The sequence below is a fragment of the Hylobates moloch genome, unplaced genomic scaffold (assembly GCF_009828535.3).
Source record: "Hylobates moloch isolate HMO894 unplaced genomic scaffold, HMol_V3 SCAFFOLD_16, whole genome shotgun sequence".
Lineage (NCBI taxonomy): Eukaryota > Metazoa > Chordata > Mammalia > Primates > Hylobatidae > Hylobates > Hylobates moloch.
The window spans coordinates 40,402,946-40,422,539 of record NW_026652291.1 but is presented as its reverse complement, the minus strand read 5'-3'; the positions used below and the strand labels follow the sequence as shown (position 1 = coordinate 40,422,539).

The following is a 19,594-nucleotide window of genomic DNA, read 5'->3' as shown; positions in this document are numbered from 1 at the left end:
AAAATTAGATTAGGATCTGTGTATACCAGTGAAGCCAGTAGAACTACTGAGGTAAATCAGTATGTGTTGATTCTTCTTAAGGAAAATGTTAAAAGAGTTTTTTTCCCTCGTGTTCACTACATTTTCATTCCTGTTCCATTGCTATTCCCCCAAAATATGCACAGTCTGGAAACATAGCTTTTAAAAACCTACTAAGATTATTAGGCAAAAGCAAACAAATCATAGCAAGATCCTTTTGGTATTTTATCATATACCTTTTGCAGCTATGATTATTTGCTATCTTATTCATTCTAGCACTTTTTTTTTCCTATGCTCTTTATTTATATGTTCTAGATAAATGCTAGGAAACTTCTCTAGTAAGGCAGATTGGTTCCCCTGCTGAGCGCTGTAGCCATATTCTTCCCTGACCTTTGCTCTTTGGGTGATGCTCTGCCATTTATGCCTGTGCTTTCTATTTACATAAAGGATTAAAGATATGAATGATGGAGAAAAGCTAGCAGATTGCATCCATTTTCCTTGCTTTGCCTGGTTTCTAGTACCCCGATTCCATCATTTTTCACTTGGCATTTCTTTCATCCTCCTTTGCCTGGAAGCATCAGCCAGTCCTCAGGAGTGCTTGTTTGGGTGGATTTGACTTGGAGAAAAGCAGCAGTGACGGGAGAGTTTGACATCTGGAGACTAGCTCGCTGCCCTTCTGGGATAGACAGCAGTCTCTGGATGATCTTTCTGCTCTGTTACACTGCTGATAGTTTCAGAGATGAGCCTACCCAAGGGTCTATAGTTCCAGTGTATTGTAAAAAATCAAATCACAGTGAACTCATAGCAAGCACCATTTTTTCTCAGTTCTTAAGAAAGGAAGAAGTCATTATTCCTGACCTCCTAATCTAGGTTGTATAATCTAGATCATTCTGTGAGGATAAGGTGGAGGCAGGGATCTAGCATTTGCAGAAGTTTGGTGAGAGAGCATGTGTTGCCCAGGAAAGGACAAGTTCAGTGTTGAAGTGTAGATGGCCTGGTGGGCAGGGGAGCAGTGGAGCTGGAGGGACAGGCTGGGAACAGGCTACAGAGGCCCTGAAATCTCCTATGGAGTCTGGAGTTTAGTGATATGATCTGATTTTATTTTCTTAGAAGTTATCCAATTGCAGTGATGGATTGTAGTGTTCCAATAAAAGCCCTCTGGTTTCAGGGCTGGAGGGAGAGAGAGCAGGAAGACTGATCTAGGTTGAAGAAGGCTTGGATTTGGGTGATGGCAGCAAGGATGGAAAGTTAGTGGACAAATTCAAATTTGAGAGCTGCGATGACTGGGTGGAGGGAAAGGGGGAGAAATACATGAAAAGGTTGTATTACGTTTCCTCCCCATCTCAGTGTGAGACCTGGGACTCGTGTCTTCTGTCATCACCTCTTAGTCCTCACACTTGTGAGAGGCAAACTGTATTATAGGTCGCCTCCTACCTCACAAGTCACAATAGGATTCAAGAGCAAATGCATTTGAGCCTCTTTAAGAGGCCCACGATTGCAAGGAAATTAGAGCAGATCTTCAAAATTAGCTGATGGTAGATGATCACATTTGGCATTGGCACTTGTGACTCTTGTGTGCTCCCAATGCCTGCTGGTGGAACTAAACTTCCACTGTGCCTTTGGCTGCTAAAAATGCTGGTAGGATCATAATGCATGCAGCTTCTGCAGAGACTTCTTTGGAATACCTCAGTAAGTCTGACTTCATGTTATGTCTATACTGAGTAAGATGGAAACCAGGGCCGAGCGCAGTGGCTCATGTCTGTAATCTCAACACTTTGAGAGGCTGAGATGAGAGAATCACTTGAGGCCAGGAGTTCAAGACCAACCTGGGTAACACAGCAAGACCCTGCCTCTACAAAAAATTTTTAAAAAATTAGCCAGGTGTGGTGGCATGCATCTGTAGCCTCAGCTGCTTAGGAGACAGAGGCAAGATCAGTTTGAACCCAGGAGTTTGCAGTGAGCCATGATAGCGCCACTGCACTGCAGCATGGGCAACAAAGCGAGATCCTATCTAAAAAAAAAAAGAAGAAGATGGAAACCAGGCCCTTCGTTTATGTTTCTTAGGAGCCCTTAGGAAAATAATTTTTGTTTGTTTTGAGACGGAGTTTCTTTCTGTTGCCCAGGCAGGAGTGCAGTGGTGGGATCTTGGCTCACTGCAGCCTCCGTCTCTGGGGTTCAAACGATTCTCCTGCCTCAGTCTCCCAAGTAGCTGGGATTACAGGCGTGTGCCACCATGCCCAGCTAATTTTTGTATTTTTAGTAGAGACGAGGTCTCACCATGTTGGTCAGGCTGGTCTCGAACTCCTGACCTCAAATAATCCACCTGCCTTAGCCTCCCAAAGTGCTGGGATTACAGGCGTGAGCTACCACGCCTGGCCAGGAGAAGGATTTTTGAGCAGAATTCAAACCAATGATTTTTGTCTTCCCTGTGCTGGGTATTTGAAAAAACCATAGAGGGGAAGGAAAGGCAGTCTATGTGTGTATTCCATGACAGAGGGAGAAGCTGAAATAAAATGTGCCCCGAGAAGAATTAGGGCTGGGAGGATGGAACAGCAAGAATGATCCTAAATCAAGTATAATAATTTTGTGTGTGTGTGTGTTTTTTTTTTTTTTTTTTTTTGAGGTGGAGTCTCGCTCTGTCGCCCAGGCTGGAATGCGGTGGCATGATCTTGGCTCACTGCAACCCCTGCCTCCCAGGTTCAAGTGGTTCTCCTGCCTCAGCCTCCCGAGTAGTTGGGACTACAGGCACATGCCACCATGCCCAGCTAATTTTTGTATTTTTAGTGGAGACGAGGTTTCGCAATATTGGTCAGGTTGGTCTTGAACTCCTGGCCCGTGATCCGCCTGCCTCAGCCTCCCAAAGTGCTGGGATTACAGACGTGAGCCACTGTGCCCAGCCTAATAATGTTTTTTTTAAAAAATAGCCCAGGCGCGGTGGCTTATGCCTGTAATCCCAGCACTTTGGTAGGCCAAGGCAGGTGGATTGCTCGAGGTCAGGAGTTCGAAACCAGCCTAGCCAACACGGCGAAACTCCATCTCCACTAAAAATACAAAAATAAGCCGGGCATGGTGGCATGCGCCTGTAATCCCAGCTACTTGGGAGGCTGATACAGGAGAATTGCTTGAACCCAGGAGGCGGAGGTTGCAGTGAGCTGAGATCATACCACTGCACTCCAGCCTGGGCGACAGAGTGAGACCCTGTCTCAATAAAAACCAAAACAAAAGCAAAACAAAAAATATAGACGTGCGCCTTTTTCATTTAACATGTGTGTCTGTGTGTGTGTACTGGTGAGAGGTTTGAAATCAAGGCTTTTTTCTCCCTCTAGAGGTTTAAGGACTGTATTGGAGTGGACTCACCTGTTCCTATCGTTGTTTGATCTATTACAATTTGGTAGCCTGTTTTGCAGTTTATCTGTTGCAGAAAAAGTATAGTTAATCTTTAATGTGTCAAGGCTGTAAACAGAAATCCTGGATCTGAAACAGTACTAACATCCAAATGAATGAGCATATCAGAAGTACCTGAATGATACCATAGATTTATGGCAACCATTATAGGTCTTTGAAAGAAGAGCTGAATCCACTTTTGACATGAATTGATACGGCTGTTATTTCCTCTGATGTAGATTGGACCATGTGGAGGTAGGGAGAATAGAATGTCATGTTCTTTCACTGAAGCCATGCCGTGAGCAACTCTATCCAAATAGAATGTCACACCTCTCAGTTGGAGACCCAGGAGGACTGACCGTGTGCCAAGAGTGAGGACAGGAGGTGATTACAGCTTACTAGGCAAGGCGAGCAGTCCGCCCTCGGAGTTCACTGAGCCTCATTAGCTCTTCTGTAGAGCTTAATGTGTTTCCCTTTTCTGTCTTTCCAGAAGCGCATACTGTGCCGCCTCTGTAGCCTCGCTGACCAACATCATTACTCCAGACCTCTTTGAGGGCACTGCTGAATGGATAGCAAGGTGAGAGAAGCCAGGGTTTCTCCTGGCCTCTTGGAGAGCAGGCAGTCACGATGCTACTTCAGAAAAATAAAGAAAATGCAAAGGGACTTGGAAGGGAATACAAAAATCACAGGAGATCCATTAGGGTTATCTAATGATTTTTTTAAATCCTTAAAATGTCTTCTTTTTTCCAAACTTTCTTTAATGTTATATTATATTTTAGATTGGCAAAGATAAAAAACTTTGGTAAACAATATTAGTGAGAGCCTGAATTGATTTAACCAGTTTTTAGAGCAATTTGACAGTATGTCAAAGATGCTCTTGTGTAGGACCCAGTAATTCCACTCCCACAGAAACCCTTGCACACACGAATGGGAGAGAGGAGCACAGGACTTGTTTATAAGAGCCAAAAAGCTGGATGCAGATTCAGTGCTCATAAGCATGAGATGGGTAAGAGTGGTATAGTTGCATCGGAATATAATGTAGCAGTCAAAATGAATGAACTAGAGTTACATGGATCAATATGGAAAAATCTCTATGTTGAGTTGAAAGAATGAAAAAAATACAAAAAACCACACAGATTAGCACATTTACTTCAAATTTGAAACATGCAAGAGAATTCTGTATTGTTTCTGAGAAGAGTCATGTGGTAATAATACAAAAACATGTATACGAAAGATAAACACCAAATTTAGCATGGTGATTCCTGCTGAGGGGAGAGCAAAGGAAATGAGATAAGTCTGCATAGGAGACTTCAGCTGTAATAGTTAACAACAACAAAGACCTGAAGTGTATATGGCTAATTCTAAGCTAGGTATTAGATACATGTATGTTCTATATTTTGTTTGCTGTACTTTCCTGGATGCTTCAAATATTTCATAATTTAAAAAAAGTAGGCCAGGTGCGGTGGCTCACTCCTATAATTCCAGCACTTTGGGAGGCCAAGGCAGGCAGATCATGAGGTCAGGAAATCGAGACCATCCTGGCCAACATAGTGAAACCCCGTCTCTACTAAAAATACAAAAAATTAGCTGGGCATGGTGGCATGTGCCTGTAGTCCCAGCTACTCGGGAGGCTGAGGCAGGAGAACGGTTTGAACCTGGGAGGCAGAGCTTGCAGTGAGCCAAGATGGCACCACTGCACTCCAGCCTGGGTGACAGGGCGAGACTCCGTCTCAAAAAAAAAAAAGCAAAAGGTATAGTAGACACATACATACTATGATGGAATGATAGCCAAGCTGAGATACTGTTTTAGTTAAAAAAAATTTATTTTTATCAAAGTAGTATGTATTACCATATAAATATAATTTACAGTGATACCATATGGTATGCTGAGATCATATTTACTTTTTTGTATGAGTTTTATTTTCCTGGAGTTAATGGATATATCATGAATGTACTTATGAATTCCTTCCCAAATTGTCTGTCAGAGCTATAAAAAATTACTCTAAACATAGTCAAACCCTTCAGGTAACCTGTCTCTGTGCACATGTGCGTTTTGAGTCGCCCCTTCTGGAGCCCTCTGCCCTCCTGCTTCAGTCTGGACAGATTGCTCTCAGCTTGCTACACAGCAGGCATCCCGAAGCTTCCTTTCAGCATGAAATTCACTTCATTTCTCTCCTTTGTTGAAGTCCCTGTCCTCCTTTTTCTTGGTTTTCTAATTTTCATGAAGTATTGTACTCCAACAGATCCCAAAAAAGGGTACCTGGGAGATACATTTTTAATATCTTGCATGTATCTGTGTTCTAATCTCACACTTAATTATTTGGTTAGAGATTTCTAACTTGGAAATGGTATAAACTGTAGTCTTTCTGAATTTTGTAAGCATTGCTTCGTTATCTTCTAGCTTCCAATGTCATTGTTAATAAGGCTGATAATAGTAACCAGAGTTCATTGAGGACTGTCATGCTCAATGGTAAGGCAGCTATAGTTGACAGCTGGAGAGCAGGCACTGCCTGTGTTTGGTTCTCTTTTATATTTTGTGTTTCTCAGCTGAGATTTTCCATCTTTTTATTCTTTATGAGTGCATTTTTCTTCATTTTTGCTGTGGTAAGTATGTAATTATAATGTCTGCTTTAAATTGCTTGTCTGGGAATTTCCACATCTGTGTGTCCTGGAGTTGGCATGTCAGCTCCACGAGTCTTCCTGTGCTGAGTGATGTTGTGTTGTGTCCTGGACATTGTGATATGATGGTGGAGGTGTCACACAACAGAACGGTATGGATTCTGTTGGTTTGCCCCAAAAGGTGTTGATGTTTTCAGTTTAGGAGGCAGTCAACTTGGTCAGACTCAAGCTGCAAACTGTCACTCCTGCAGCAGCTCAGAGCTCATTTCTTGCTTAGAAGTTGCTTTGTTTCCCCAGCACGTATGTGGAAACTTGAACTGAGTTTAAATGCAGAATTTGGGATTTTTCTTCTTTGACTTTCCTGTTTCTGGATTCGTCCTCAGTTTCTGGCAGCCTGCATCTTCCTGCCAGAAGGATGGTTGGCTTCCCATTAGAGTGTTGGCTGCCCGCCCCTGACCCTGACCCCTGGCCTGCTTCTGCCACCCTGGGCTACGGCTGCCATCCTGAGGGCAAACCAGAGAGAACAAGTTGTGGGGGAAGGGAGGGACTAACTGCGTGCTGTTCTCTGTTCCAAGTTTCAAACTCCACCAAAATCTGCCTGCCTTTTTTCAGTCAGCTGAGCCCTCAGGAAGCTGTTTTTTTGTATTTTGTTACAGTGTACAGCTGTCATTTGCAGGGGGGTTGATTGGTTAGGCACAGACTAGACACGGAACTCAGACAGCCTGGGTTTGAATCCCAGTTTTGCCCTTTCTTTTCTCTTCTCTTCCTTCTTTCTTCCTCTCTCTATCTCTCTTTCAATTCTCTCTTTCTTTTTCTGAGACAGAGTCTTGCTCTGTTGCACAAGCTGGAGTGTAGTGGCATGATCACAGCTCGCCGCAGCCGCCACCTCCTGGGCTCAAGCAATCCTCCCATCTCAACCTCCTAAGTAGCTGGGACAACAGGCGCGTGCCACCATAACCAGCTAATGTTTAAAAAAAAATTTGTAGAGATGGGATCTGTCTGTGTTGTCCAGGTGGGGCTTGAACTCCTGGGCTCAGGCTATCCACCCACCTTGACCTCCCAAAGTTCAAGGATTACAGGCATGAGCCACTGCGCCCAGCTTTTTTTTTTTTTTTTTTTTCTTTGAAGACAGGGTCTTGCTCTGTTGCCCTGGCTGGATTGCAGTGATATGATCACGGCTCACTGTAGCCTTGACCTCCTGGGCTCAAGCAGTCTTCCCACCTCAGCCTCCTGAGTAGCAGAGACCACAGGTGTGCACCACAACACCTAGCTAATTTTTAAAATGTCTTGTAAAGACAGAGTCTCACTATGTTGCCCAGGCTGATCTTGAACTCCTGGTTTCAAGCAATCTTCCTGCCTCAGCCCCACGAAGTGTTGGAATTACAGGTGTGAGCCACCATGGCTAGCCTGCCATTTCTAATTAGCTTTGTGCTTGGACAAGTTATTCCACTGCTCCGTGTCATAGTTTCCTTATATGTCAAGTGGTGGGATACTGAATTTAATTAATTTAATTTAATTTATTTTTTGAAAGAGGGTCTCACTTTGTCACCCAGGCTGGAGTGCAGTGGCGTGATCTTGGCTCACTGCAGCCTTGACCTCCTGGGTTCAAGTGATCCTCCTCCTTCAGCTTTCCAAGTAGCCAGGACTGCAGGTGTATGCCACCACACCTGACTAATTTTTGTGTTTTTAGTAGAGATGGGGTTTTTCCATGTTGCCCAGGCTGGTCTTAAACCCCAGAGCTTAAGCAATCCGCCTGCCTCAGCCTCCCAAAGTGCTAGGATTATAGGCGTGAGCCACCACACCCAGCCTTTAAATTTTATATTAAGCAGAAATACAAAGAAATCAAATGGATTCCACTGTGCTGTACTACCTGGCAGTGCCATTGTGATTCTTAATTCTCTGTTTTTTTCTTCTGTCTCTCTTTCTCTATCCCCATCTTGTCCTTCTTTAGAGGCTTAGAATCTATTCTTTTTGTGTGTGATGGAGTCTTGCTCTGTCACCCAGGCTGGAGTGCAGTGGCGTAATCTCAGCTCACTGCAACCTCAGGTGCCTGCCACCATGCCCAACTAATTTTTGTATTTTTAGTAGAGGTGGGGTCTCACCATATTGGCCAGGCTGGTCTCAAACTCCTGACCTCAAGTGATCTGCCCTCCTCAGCCTCCCAAAGTACTGGGGTTACAGACATGAGCCACCTCGCCTGGCCTGGAATCTTTATTCTTGTTTGGAAACTTGATGATGAATCTTGATGTGGATTATTTTTTATTCATTGTGCTGGGCACTCGATTTGGAAGTGCATATGTTTTAGTACCAAGAATCTTTATTACAGTATTTCTTTGATAATTTCTTCACTTGTGTTTTCTGTGTTTGCTCTTTTTTTTTTTTCCTTTGAGACGGAGTCTTGCTGTTGTCGTCCGGGCTGGAGTGCAATGGCGTGATCTCGGCTCACTGCAACCTCTGCCTCTCAGGTTCCAGCAATTCTCCTGCCTCAGCCTCCCGAGTAGCTGGGATTACAGAAGCCCACCACCACGCCCAGCTGATTTTTGTATTTTTAGTAGAGACGGGGTTTTACCATGTTGGCCAGGCTGGTCTTGAACTCCTGACCTCAAGTGATCCGCCTGCCTCGGCCTCCCAAAGTGCTGAGATTACAGGAGTGAGCCACCACGCCGGGCCTTTTTTTTTTTTTTTTTTTTTTTTTTTTTTTGAGACGGGGTCTTATGTGTCTCCCAGGTTGGAGTGCAGTGACATGATCATGGCTCACTGCTGCCTCGACTTTCCAGGCTCAAGTGATCATCCTCAGCCTCCTGAGTAGCTGTGACTACAGGCATCCACCACCAGCTAATTTTTTAAATTTTTGTAGAGACAAAGTCTCACCACGTTGCCCAAGTTGGTCTCAAACTCCTGGGCCGAAGTAATCCTCCTGCCGCAGCTTCCCCAAGTGCTGGGATTACAGGTGTGAGCCACCGTGCCCAGCCTCTTTATTGATTGATTGATTGATTGAGACGGTGCCTTGCTCTGTTGCCCAGGCTGGAGTGCAGTGGTGCAGTCTGGCTCACTGCAACCTCTTTCTCCCAGGTTCAAGCGATTCTCCTGCCTCAGCCACCCAAGTAGCTGGGATTATAGGCGTGTGCCACCACACCCAGCTAATTTTTACGGGGTTTCGACATGTTGATCAGGTTAGTCTCAAACTCCTGACCTCAAATGATCCTCCTGCCTTGGTCTCCCAAAGTGCTGGGATTACAGACATGAGCCACCAAACCTGGCCAGCCTTTTAAAAATATGACATCCCATTAGTACATTTGATTGTCTGACTTTTAAAAATACTTTGAGGCTGGGCGTGGTGGCTCACGCCTGTAATCCCAACACTTTGGGAGGCCAAGGCAGGCAGATCACGAGGTCAGGAGTTCGAGACCACCATGGCCAACATGGTGAAACCCATCCTCTACAAAATATACAAAAAATTAGCTGGGTGTGATGGTGGGTACCTGTAATCCCAGCTACTCGGGAGGCTGAGGCAGGAGAATTGCTTGAACCCAAGAGGCAGAGGTTGCAGTGAGCCAAGATCACACCATTGCACTCCAGCCTAGGTGACAGTGTGAGACTCCATCTCAAAATAAATAAATAAATAAATAAATAAATAAATAAAAATAAAAATACTGCCAGGCACAGTGGCTCATACCTGTAATCCCAGCACTTTGGGAGGCCAAGGCAGGCAGATCACGAGGTCAGGAGTTCGAAACCAGCCTGACCAACATGGTTAAACCCTGTCTGTACTAAAAATACAAAAATTAGCTGGGCGTGGTGGCATGCACCTGTAATCCCAGGTACTCAGGAGGCTGAGGCAGGAGAATCACTTGAACCCAGGAGGCAAAGGTTGCAGTGAGCCAAGATTGTGCCACTGCACTCCAGCCTCGGCAACCGAGCGAGACTCTGTCTCAAAAATAAATAAATAAAAATAAAAATATTTCGTTGCATGGTTCGTTTCCATCTCTTAATCCTTCTTCTTATACTTTGAGAGATTCGCTTAGTATTTATCTTCTAATCCTCTTGTTTTTATTTTTGTAATCCTATTTTTAGTTTTCCTCCCCGACTACTTTTACTTCCTGACTACTTTTTTATATACTCTCTTGTTTTTTTCTGGGGATATTTTGTCCTCTCAATAGTCTTACTTCATATAATATTTTATCTAAAGATACAACTTTAAAAAGTTTTCTTTTGCTCCCTGTCTTATTTCCTCCAATTTATTTTTGTTTGTTTTGGTCTCCTTCTCTTTCATAGTAGAGACTACGGTCAAATGTCTGGTACTCTACAGCTGTCTGTTCATATGTAAGGGTCCAGCACTGAAAAGCTGCTGGGGAGCTCTGCAAGGGTGGGCAGGATCAAGTCATTCACTGGGGAATTCTCAAAGCAGTATCTGTAGGGTTTTTCTTTTGGGCTTATCAGTTCCTTCAGAGAGGAATCTTCTAAATTCCTGCTTGGGGTATGAAACTGGCAGCCTTGTGTGAAATAGACGGAAGAATGAGGCTGGGGGTATTGTGTTGAGATTGCTGACTCTCACGTAATCCCATTTGGTACAGTGCTCCCTCCTCCTCTTAGCGTGTTGGATATTCTGGAACTCAGATCCTTCTGATTAAACCTCTGAAACTTCCCATCTTCTGCTGGATATGAGTAGGGGACTTAAAGGTCTGATTCTTATATAAGTTTGCAATCAACAAACTTGGTTCAAACGCATTCCACTTCGTGGAGGTTCCCTGTATCTCTAATCCTGGAGCCTTTTATTGGAGCAGATCACCTTGCTTTTTGTTGCCCCTCTCCCATCCTTTCCGTTTGGGTAGGGAAGATTTCTCTATTCGACTAAGTCAGTTATTTCTTGTCCTTCTTGTGTTAGTCCATTTTGTGTCACTATAAAGGAATACCTGAGGCTTGGTAACTTAGAAAGAAAAGAGGTTTATTTGGCTCATGGTTCTGCAGGCTGTTTAAGAAGCCATCGCCACCTAGCCTAATTATAATTTTTAAAAATAATGTTTATTTTTGAATAGTATAAAGGTTCATTATAAAAACTTTTCGAACAAAGAGAAAAACGAAAAGGAAAAATATTACCAGTAGACCTGTACTCAAAGATCACCAGAGGCCAAGTGCGGTGGCCCATGCCTGTCATCCCAGCACTTTGCGATGCTGGGGTGAGAGGATTCCTTGAGGCCAGAAATTTAAGACCAGCCTAGGTAACATGGCAAAGCCCCATCTCTACAAAAAATACAAAAAATGGTCCGGGTATGGTGGGGCACGCCCATAGTCCCAGCTACTCAGGAGGCTGAGGTGGGAGCATTGCCTGAGTCCAGGAGGTTGAGGCTGCAGTGAGCCGTGATCTGCAGTCAACCTAGGTAACAGAGTTAAGACCCTGTTTCAAAAATAAAAGATCACTACAATCAACAATCACTTCTCAATTTTATTTTAACTTGATGGTTATCACTATATATATGTGTGTATATATGTATATATATGTGTGTATATGTACATATATGTATATATGTGTGTATATGTACATATATGTATATATGTGTGTGTATATGTACATATATGTATATATGTGTGTATATGTACGTATATGTATATATGTGTGTATATGTACATATATGTATATAGGTATATGTGTGTATATGTACATATATGTATATAGGTATATGTGTGTATATGTACATATATGTATATAGGTATATATGTGTGTATATGTACATATATGTATATGTGTGTATATATGTACATATATGTATATATGTGTGTATGTGTACATATATGTATATATGTGTGTATGTATATATGTGTATATGTACATATATGTATATGTGTATATGTACATATATGTATATATGTGTATATGTACATATATGTATATGTGTATATGTGCATATATGTATATATGTGTATATGTACATATATGTATGTATATATGTGTATATGTACATATATGTATGTGTGTGTATATATGTACATATATGTATAGATATATGATTTTATAACTTTTTCCCAAAGAGTAATAATTTGAATTACTATGTTTCTTACACAAGTAGGCTGTTTCTAAGTGTCTGGGTTTTTAACATTTTACAGTTTTTATTGTACTTATTTTTTTTGGAGACCTAGTCTTGCTCTTTCACCCGGGCTGGAGCACAATGGTGTGATCATAGCTCACTGCAGCCTTGAACTCCTGGCCTCAAGTGATCTTCTTGCCTTAGTCTCCTGAGCAGCTGGGATTACACATGGACGCCACCAGGCCCAGCTTTTTTTTTTTTGAAAAGACATTTCCAAAAGTTAATTAGTTGGCATCTTTTCATTCATAGTTGTGATGGCTCACACCTTAATCTGAGTGAACTTTTTCTCTGCCACCTAGGATGGTCCTGGTCTTGTGTACGTCCACTCACTGGCCACTCATTCTGCTTTTCTCAATCTCTTCTTAGGTGTCAGAACTGGGAAGGTGGCATTGGCGGGGTACCAGGGATGGAAGCCCATGGTGGCTATACCTTCTGTGGCCTGGCCGCGCTGGTAATCCTCAAGAGGGAACGTTCCTTGAACTTGAAGAGCTTATTAGTAAGTGTCTTTTGAGCCATCCTCTTCTCAGGCCCCAGGTCATGGTGATATGGTTGTACTCAGACACGCAGGCTTCGGGAGAGTTTGGCTATGGGAAGGGCTAACAGAGTTAGCTCTGTTCCAACACAGAGGAAGGAGTGAGCAGCTGCTCTGTCTTGGCTCCTCCTTCTGCCTTTCTGTCTTCCTGCTTAGAGCTTTTTACATAGTGTGTAGACTACATAGACTGTGTCCTGCAGACATCTGGTGTGAGCAGAGTACCTTCCTTATACTTCAGTTTCATAGAATTAGAGGTTATTGTGTGTTATAGAAAGAACCTCATAAGAGGAAAAGTTACAAGAAGAGCTTTGCAGCGTTTTGAAACCAAACTTTTATTACCTGCTGCACTGTGTAAACAGTTAGTACCTACATTTAAATGAGTTGTTTAGGCAGAGTTGGCTAATTGCATTGAGAAGGCAGCCCAACATTTATGTCTGGACCCCAAGCTCCTGGCCAGTATTCAGAAGAAAGTCAGAAAGCAGTCAGCTTCAGGGAGTCACTAGATTGTAGTTAAATAACAGTGGGTGCACAAACACACACACCTCCATGGCCACCAAGGAGAAGGCATTCCCCGTCATGTCATTTGGGGAGCATGTACCCCCTGACCATGACCTCAAAGCAAACCAGCTGCAACTGACATGCACCTCCTCTCCCTGAGTTCAGATGCCAGCCTCCCGTTATGCGGCCCATCGTTCGCTTCCTGGAGAGTTTCTGTTGTACCCTGTAGAGATGTAACCAGCAGTGTCTTGCCTCCACCTTCAGAAAGCCTCCCCCGGCATAGTCTTTTTAAAGATTCGTGAAGGCTTGAAGGCTCATGCTGAAACAGCCAACTTTGTATGCTGAACTTAAGAGTTTCTCAGATGTTTTAAAATCTGAACACCAATAAGGGATGAAACAAAAAAGTCCCATCTCCCAGGCAGAAATAAGGAATGTGATTAGGGAGTGCCTCAGTTATAATGACAGTGTTCTAGATTTGAACCCTGTCCCTACTACATTTGAGACATGGGTCCTTGGGCAAATTGTCTAATCTCTTTTAGCCTGATATTTTTTTCTTTTATAAGGTAGGGATAACAATCCTTATTTTTTTAAGGTTAAAGGAGAGAACATTTATAAACAGCCTGGCACATAGTAGGTACTTAATGAATGTTAGCGTCCCTGTAACCCAGAGTAATAATCTTTTTGGCACAAGGGACCAGTTTTGTGGGAGATAATTTTTCCATGGACCTGGGGTTGGGGGTGGGACAGGGGGTGATGGTTTCAGGATGATTCAAGTACATTACATTTATTGTGTACTTTATTTATATTATTACATTGTAATATATAATGAAATAATTATACAACTCACCATAATGTAGAATCAGTGGGAGCCCTGAGCTTGTTTTCCTTCAACTAGACAGTCCCATTTCGGGGTGATGGGAGACAGTGACAGATCATCAGGCATTAGACTCTCATATAGAGCATGCAACCTAGAAGCCTGGCACACATGGTTCACAGTAGGGTTTGCATTTCTATGAGAATCTAATGCTGCCGCTGATCTGTCAGGAAATGGAGCTCAGGCAGTAATGGGAGCAGTGAGGAGCAGCTGTAAATACAGATTAAGCTTCACTGGCTCACCCACTACTCATGTCCTGCTGTGCAGCCTGGCGTGGCCTGGGGGTTAGGGACCCCTGCTCTAACCCAAACTACTCCCTTCCATTCGCTTTGGGAGAAGTAGGACCCATATCTGAAGTATGAATTCCTATAGCCCAAGGAAACAGAACAAATCCATGGGCTTAGGCACTGGAAAAAGTAAATTAGCCTGCTTAACAACACTTCAGCCCTGCGGTCAGTAGAAATGAGGAACCCACTCCCACTGCAGTGCCTGCTTTCTCTCTGCCTGAGTAATGCTTAGCCCACTTCCATTACATGCTGGAAGCCCTGGTTCATTTAAGACCAACCGAGGATATATTAGTACCTGAACCTGCAGTGCAGTGTTTTCTGTCTCTTTTAAGAATTTGTGACTGTGACTCTGTATGGGCAGGTGTTGCCTTGAAGAGGGATATAATCTAAACAACAGCTTTTAGGGGAGGGCTGGCCCCCACTTCCATCAAGGGTCCCAGTGGCTCCTTTCAGGACCTTTACCTAGTAAGACTCTAGAAACAGGAACTACCCTCCCCTGTACCCTTTCAGTTGAGTGAGGCAGCTCTGTAAGTCCATGGCTGGAATGGCCTAGGCGGTCTAGGGAAGCAAAGGGAAATGTCATATCTGCTCAGCCAGTTGGTTCTGCTCATTCCGAGGGACCAAACCCATGACTATCTTGATCTTTGTAGTAGTGTGTGTTTAGAAAACTTGTAGATAAGCAAGGAATGGTGGTATCGTGTGTGACCACTGAGTGACATCAAGACCTATTTTATAGCTTCAAAGTAAAAGATTTTCTTATATCAGCCACAGACTGGGCAGAGTTGTCATTTGGTAATTGAATGGCTTCTGCTTTCAGGCCTGCTAGTGACTTGCTAAAGAGACCTTGGGTAAATTTCCCCAGGTGCCAAGTAAAAGTCAGGAGCAGTTTGAAATCATCTGATGAAATATAGTACCAAATTCCATTTATCTGCTTTTTATAAACTCCCCAGAGCAGGGAAGTAATGAGAAATGAGCTACTGGTAGTCTTGCCTTCAATTTCCAACTTAAGCCATGTTTATTAAGAGACTTTGAAGGTCTCCTTACAAACCAGTTTGGCCTCTTTATCCTCTCAGCACTGGCACGGCTTTGAAACCCAGGAAAAGGTAGTTGTTTGCTAGGCATTGAGCAGAGATCAGTGCTGGATGCCTCCACAGCATTGGCTTAAAGGTTTCACTCTGTGTCTGTGGCAGTGTGGGGAGGGAAGGAAAGAAAACCAGAGCACCAAAACTAGAGTGCCGAGAAGCCACGAGATGGGAAACCCTCCATCCCACAGATTGACTCCCGGAGATCCTGTCGGGCTAGATTTTGTCTCTTTTAGCCTACAACTGCCTTTCCCATCTGTGTCTCCTCAGCAATGGGTGACAAGCCGGCAGATGCGATTTGAAGGAGGATTTCAGGGCCGCTGCAACAAGCTGGTGGATGGCTGCTATTCCTTCTGGCAGGCAGGGCTCCTGCCCCTGCTCCACCGCGCACTGCACGCCCAAGGTGAGCCTGGGGAGCTGTTCGCTGGGGCTAGATGATTTCCCTCCACTACTCACAAAGTCTGGAAGCCCAGCATGCTTTTTTAGAGGGGTTGAAATGAGCTCTGTCTGTCCTGGATTTTGAGTGCCCAGTGTGGAACCTCATGCTGTGGGGCATGCGTATGCAGAGTAAGATTTAGTTTCATTGGTTTAGTGTCATTCTTTGCTTCTTCAAATTGGCTGCGACAGAATGAGCTTCCTTGAAATTGCTATGGGGAGCGGGGAGGAAGTGGGTGCTGCTTCTGCGTTATCTGGAAGGAGCAGCCCACTCCTGTGCTGGGCTCTGTGGTGATTGTCACCACCTCTGGGTGCAGGGCAGAGCTGAAAACCCTCAGTGTTGCAACAGTCACTGTTGCAACAGCAACAGGAAAAGCAACTGTGTAAAGGGGTAGAGAACCAGAACCCATGGAGAAGAGACTCGCCGTGTCTGACTGGCTGCAGAGTTGTCACCATTAGAAATGTTTTATTTTACATTCATTGAACAAGCCTAAATGGGAGTTTGTTCCACCTGCATCACTGGAGTTCATTTCTGTGGGGTCTCAAATGGGAATGCAAAACCGAAGTAGTTAGCGAGCAAAAACTCTGGGAACATTCTCTCTTTATCTCTTGAAACCTCAGTCTGCCTGCTAACTCCTGCACCATCTTTCTGGTGTACTTGATGTGAGAGCAGGTGTCTCTGAGTAGACCTGTGGGAGAGAGGAAGTTATGGGGCCCTGCTGGTTGCTGATCTGTTTTTGGAATGAGATCCCTGGGTCCAGAGAGAAGCTGTTCTTCGGACTTAGTTGGATAATGTAACTGCTCAAATGTAAAAGATCAGATTCTTTTCTTCCCCTCCCCATAATTTTTTCTCCTGTTTCTGAGCCCCCCACCCCCCATCTTCCCCCCTCCCTGCCGCCCCCGAGGTGGAGTCTTGCTCTGTCTCTCAGGCTGGAGTGCAGTGGCACCATCTCGGCTCACTGCAACCTCCACCTCCCAAGTTCAAGCAATTCTCCTGCCTCAGCCTCCTGAGTAGCTGAGACTACAGGTGCGTGCCACCACACCTGGCTAATTTTTGTATTTTTAGTAGAGACAGGGTTTCACCATGTTGGCCAGGCTGGTCTTGAACTCCTGACCTCAGGTGATCCGCCCACTTCGGCCTCCCAAAGTGCTGGGATTACAGGCGTGAGCCACCGAGCCCGGCCCTGAGCCTCATTATTTAGTTCCTTAATTTCCTTTGAGTTGTTGAGTTGTGACCATTTCTGACACTGAATTAAAGTAAGCAGAGCCTCTGTCCCATTTTCCCGGCCTGGGCCCACTGGACTTTAGGTGTCAGTATTAAGGCATATAAGGCACTTCCGCTTTGAACACAGCGAGTGCGCTGTCAGCAAGTGCACTGACTCTGGAGCCTGCACAGTCTCTGCCTTGACCACCAGTAGGGAAGTCAGGAATTCCCCAAGTCCAATATTTTTTATTTTATTATTATTATTTTTTGAGATGGAGTTTCACTCTTGTTGCCCAGGCTGGAGTGCAATGGATCACCGCAACCTCTGCCCCCTGGGTTCGAGTGATTCTCCTGCCTCAGCCTCCCAAATAGCTTGGATTATAGGCATGCACCACCACGCCCAGCTAATTTCGTATTTTTAGTAGAGACAGGGTTTCTCCATGTTGGTCAGGCTGGTCTTGAACTCCTAACCTCAGGTGATCTGCCCGCCTCGGCCTCCCAAAGTGCTGGGATTACAGGCGTGAGCCACTGTGCCCGGCCCAACATTTCTAAGATAGAAAAAAACTTGGGGTCATGGTGATCTCTTTATTTGGAACTGGTGAGGTCACGCCCCTGGTAAAACCATCAGTCTTTTACAAACCTGTCCCTGGCATGGATAAGACGCAGTAATTCTGCAATCCCAGGGAAATGTGGAATGAGCTATAACAGGAGCACCACCTGTCAAAGTCTTCCAGGGGGGCTGCTGGTTAATTGTTTCGTGTAGCACATGTTCTAGAGGGCTTGGTGGCATTCAAAGCTTTGTCTGTGGAAAAGGGTGCCTATGAATCTTGGTGCTTCCAGCTTTTTTCATGGGCTGGGAGAAGGCCTGCCTGTGTTGTCTTCTCAGACACAGAGCATCTCTTGAACTTGGAACAGACAAGAGTCTGTAAAGAAGGGAAGTGTGTTGAAAGGAAGGCAAAATACTGACTTTGGGAGTCAAAAGGGGATGCAGTGTAGAAAGATAGTCACAATATATTGTGATCATATCAAAGCAATATGTGTGGAATCCCATTTTTAGTGAAGGGTTGACTACAAAAAATTCATAGAAAGTATCTAGGATGTGAAATTACAGGTGATGTTTGTTTCCTGTTTGTATTTTCTAATCCTTCTATAGTTGATAGGTATTTCTTGCATAAAAAAAGACAACAAAAGTTATTTTACAGAAACAGGGAAATTCTACAAACAAAACAAGCAGCAAGGTGGGACAAATATTTATAACAAGTGATGAATGGCTAATTTCTTTAATTTGAAAAAAAAAATCATACAAAGCAGTAAGAAATGGATGGACAACCCAACTGAAAAACAGCCAAAGGATCTGAAGAAAGAGGTCCCAGAGAAAGAACTGTCCTGCTTACTTTTTCTACTACAACTGCCACTACTACTGGTAGCGGAGTCTTCCCAAGCCCTCACTGTATGCCAGGGGCTGTACTGAGCATTTCACATCTATTTTCTCATTTAATTCTCAAAACAACCCTATGAAATAGGTACCATTGTTTACAGATGAGGAAACAAAGTACAGTGAGGCTAAGTGACTGCTTTATAATACCTGACTGGCACTCACAAGGGTTAGTATGTGGTTGTGTGAATCCAGACTAGCTGGCATCTGAACCCTGCCCTGCTCATACCCACAGTAGGTGGCCATTAATCCAACAAAAAATTGTTTAGCTCACTTGTAGTTAAACAAAAGAGTGGCACTATTTGTTTTTATTATTGGATTGGCAGAGATTAAAAAACTTGATACCCTATGTTGGGGAGAGTGTGAGAAAACAGGTAATTTGATACTGTTAGTGGGGATGTAAATAGGTAAGTCATTTTTTGGAGGGCAGTTTGGAGACATCCATTTAAATTATAAGGGCACTTACCCTTTGAACACAGCAAGTGCACTGTCAGGAATTTACCTGCAGGGATATTAGCAAAGGATGTATATTGAAGTGGAGTTTTAATAGCATCATAAGTGCCTATCAAAAGGTTAAGGGTTAAATAATAAAAATCTCTCCAAACAGTAGCTGTATACCATGGGCTGATATAGAAAGCTCTCCAAGATACAACATGAAGTGTAAGGGGGCGGGGCCTGGATCTTTCCCTAGGCACACAGCCTGAGATGTACACAGCTTTTCCTGGAACCCTACACTAAACCCCTTTAACAGTGGGCACCTTTGGGAAAAGAGAAGCAGACAGAAGACAGAAGGAGGGAGACTTTTCAGCGTTTTTTTTTTTTTTTTTTTTTTTGAGACAGAGTCTCACTCTGTTGCTGAGGCTGGAGTGCAGTGGTGCAATCTCGGCTCACTGCAACCTCTGCCTCCTTGGTTCAATCGATTTTCCTGCCTCAGCCTCCTGTGTAGCTGGGATTACAGGCGTACACCACCACACCCAGCCAATGTTTTCTATTTTTAGTAGAGACAGGGTATGACTGTGTTGGCCTGGCTGGTCTCAAACTCCTGGCCTCAAGTGATCCACCTTCCTTGGCCACACAAAGTGCTGAGATTATAGGCGTGAGCCACCATACCTGGCCAACTTTTTAGATTTTATATTCTTCTGT

General features: G+C 44.0%; 2 protein-coding genes across 5 annotated transcripts in view; one reads left to right on the top strand and one right to left on the bottom strand.

The window, feature by feature from the left end:
* The window catches only part of MAX (MYC associated factor X), a 94,514-nt gene that overhangs the window by 20,598 nt on the left and 54,322 nt on the right, over window positions 1-19,594 (bottom strand). The window lies entirely within an intron of this gene.
* Window positions 1-19,594, top strand: part of FNTB (farnesyltransferase, CAAX box, beta) — a 73,929-nt gene that overhangs the window by 39,939 nt on the left and 14,396 nt on the right. For all 3 annotated transcript variants that reach the window (XM_032179996.2, XM_058429632.1, XM_058429633.1), the window contains 3 exons: window positions 3,893-3,979; window positions 12,471-12,600; window positions 15,648-15,780. In XM_032179996.2, the coding sequence (XP_032035887.1) occupies window positions 3,893-3,979; window positions 12,471-12,600; window positions 15,648-15,780 (350 nt within the window). The remainder of the gene's footprint in view (window positions 1-3,892; window positions 3,980-12,470; window positions 12,601-15,647; window positions 15,781-19,594) is intronic.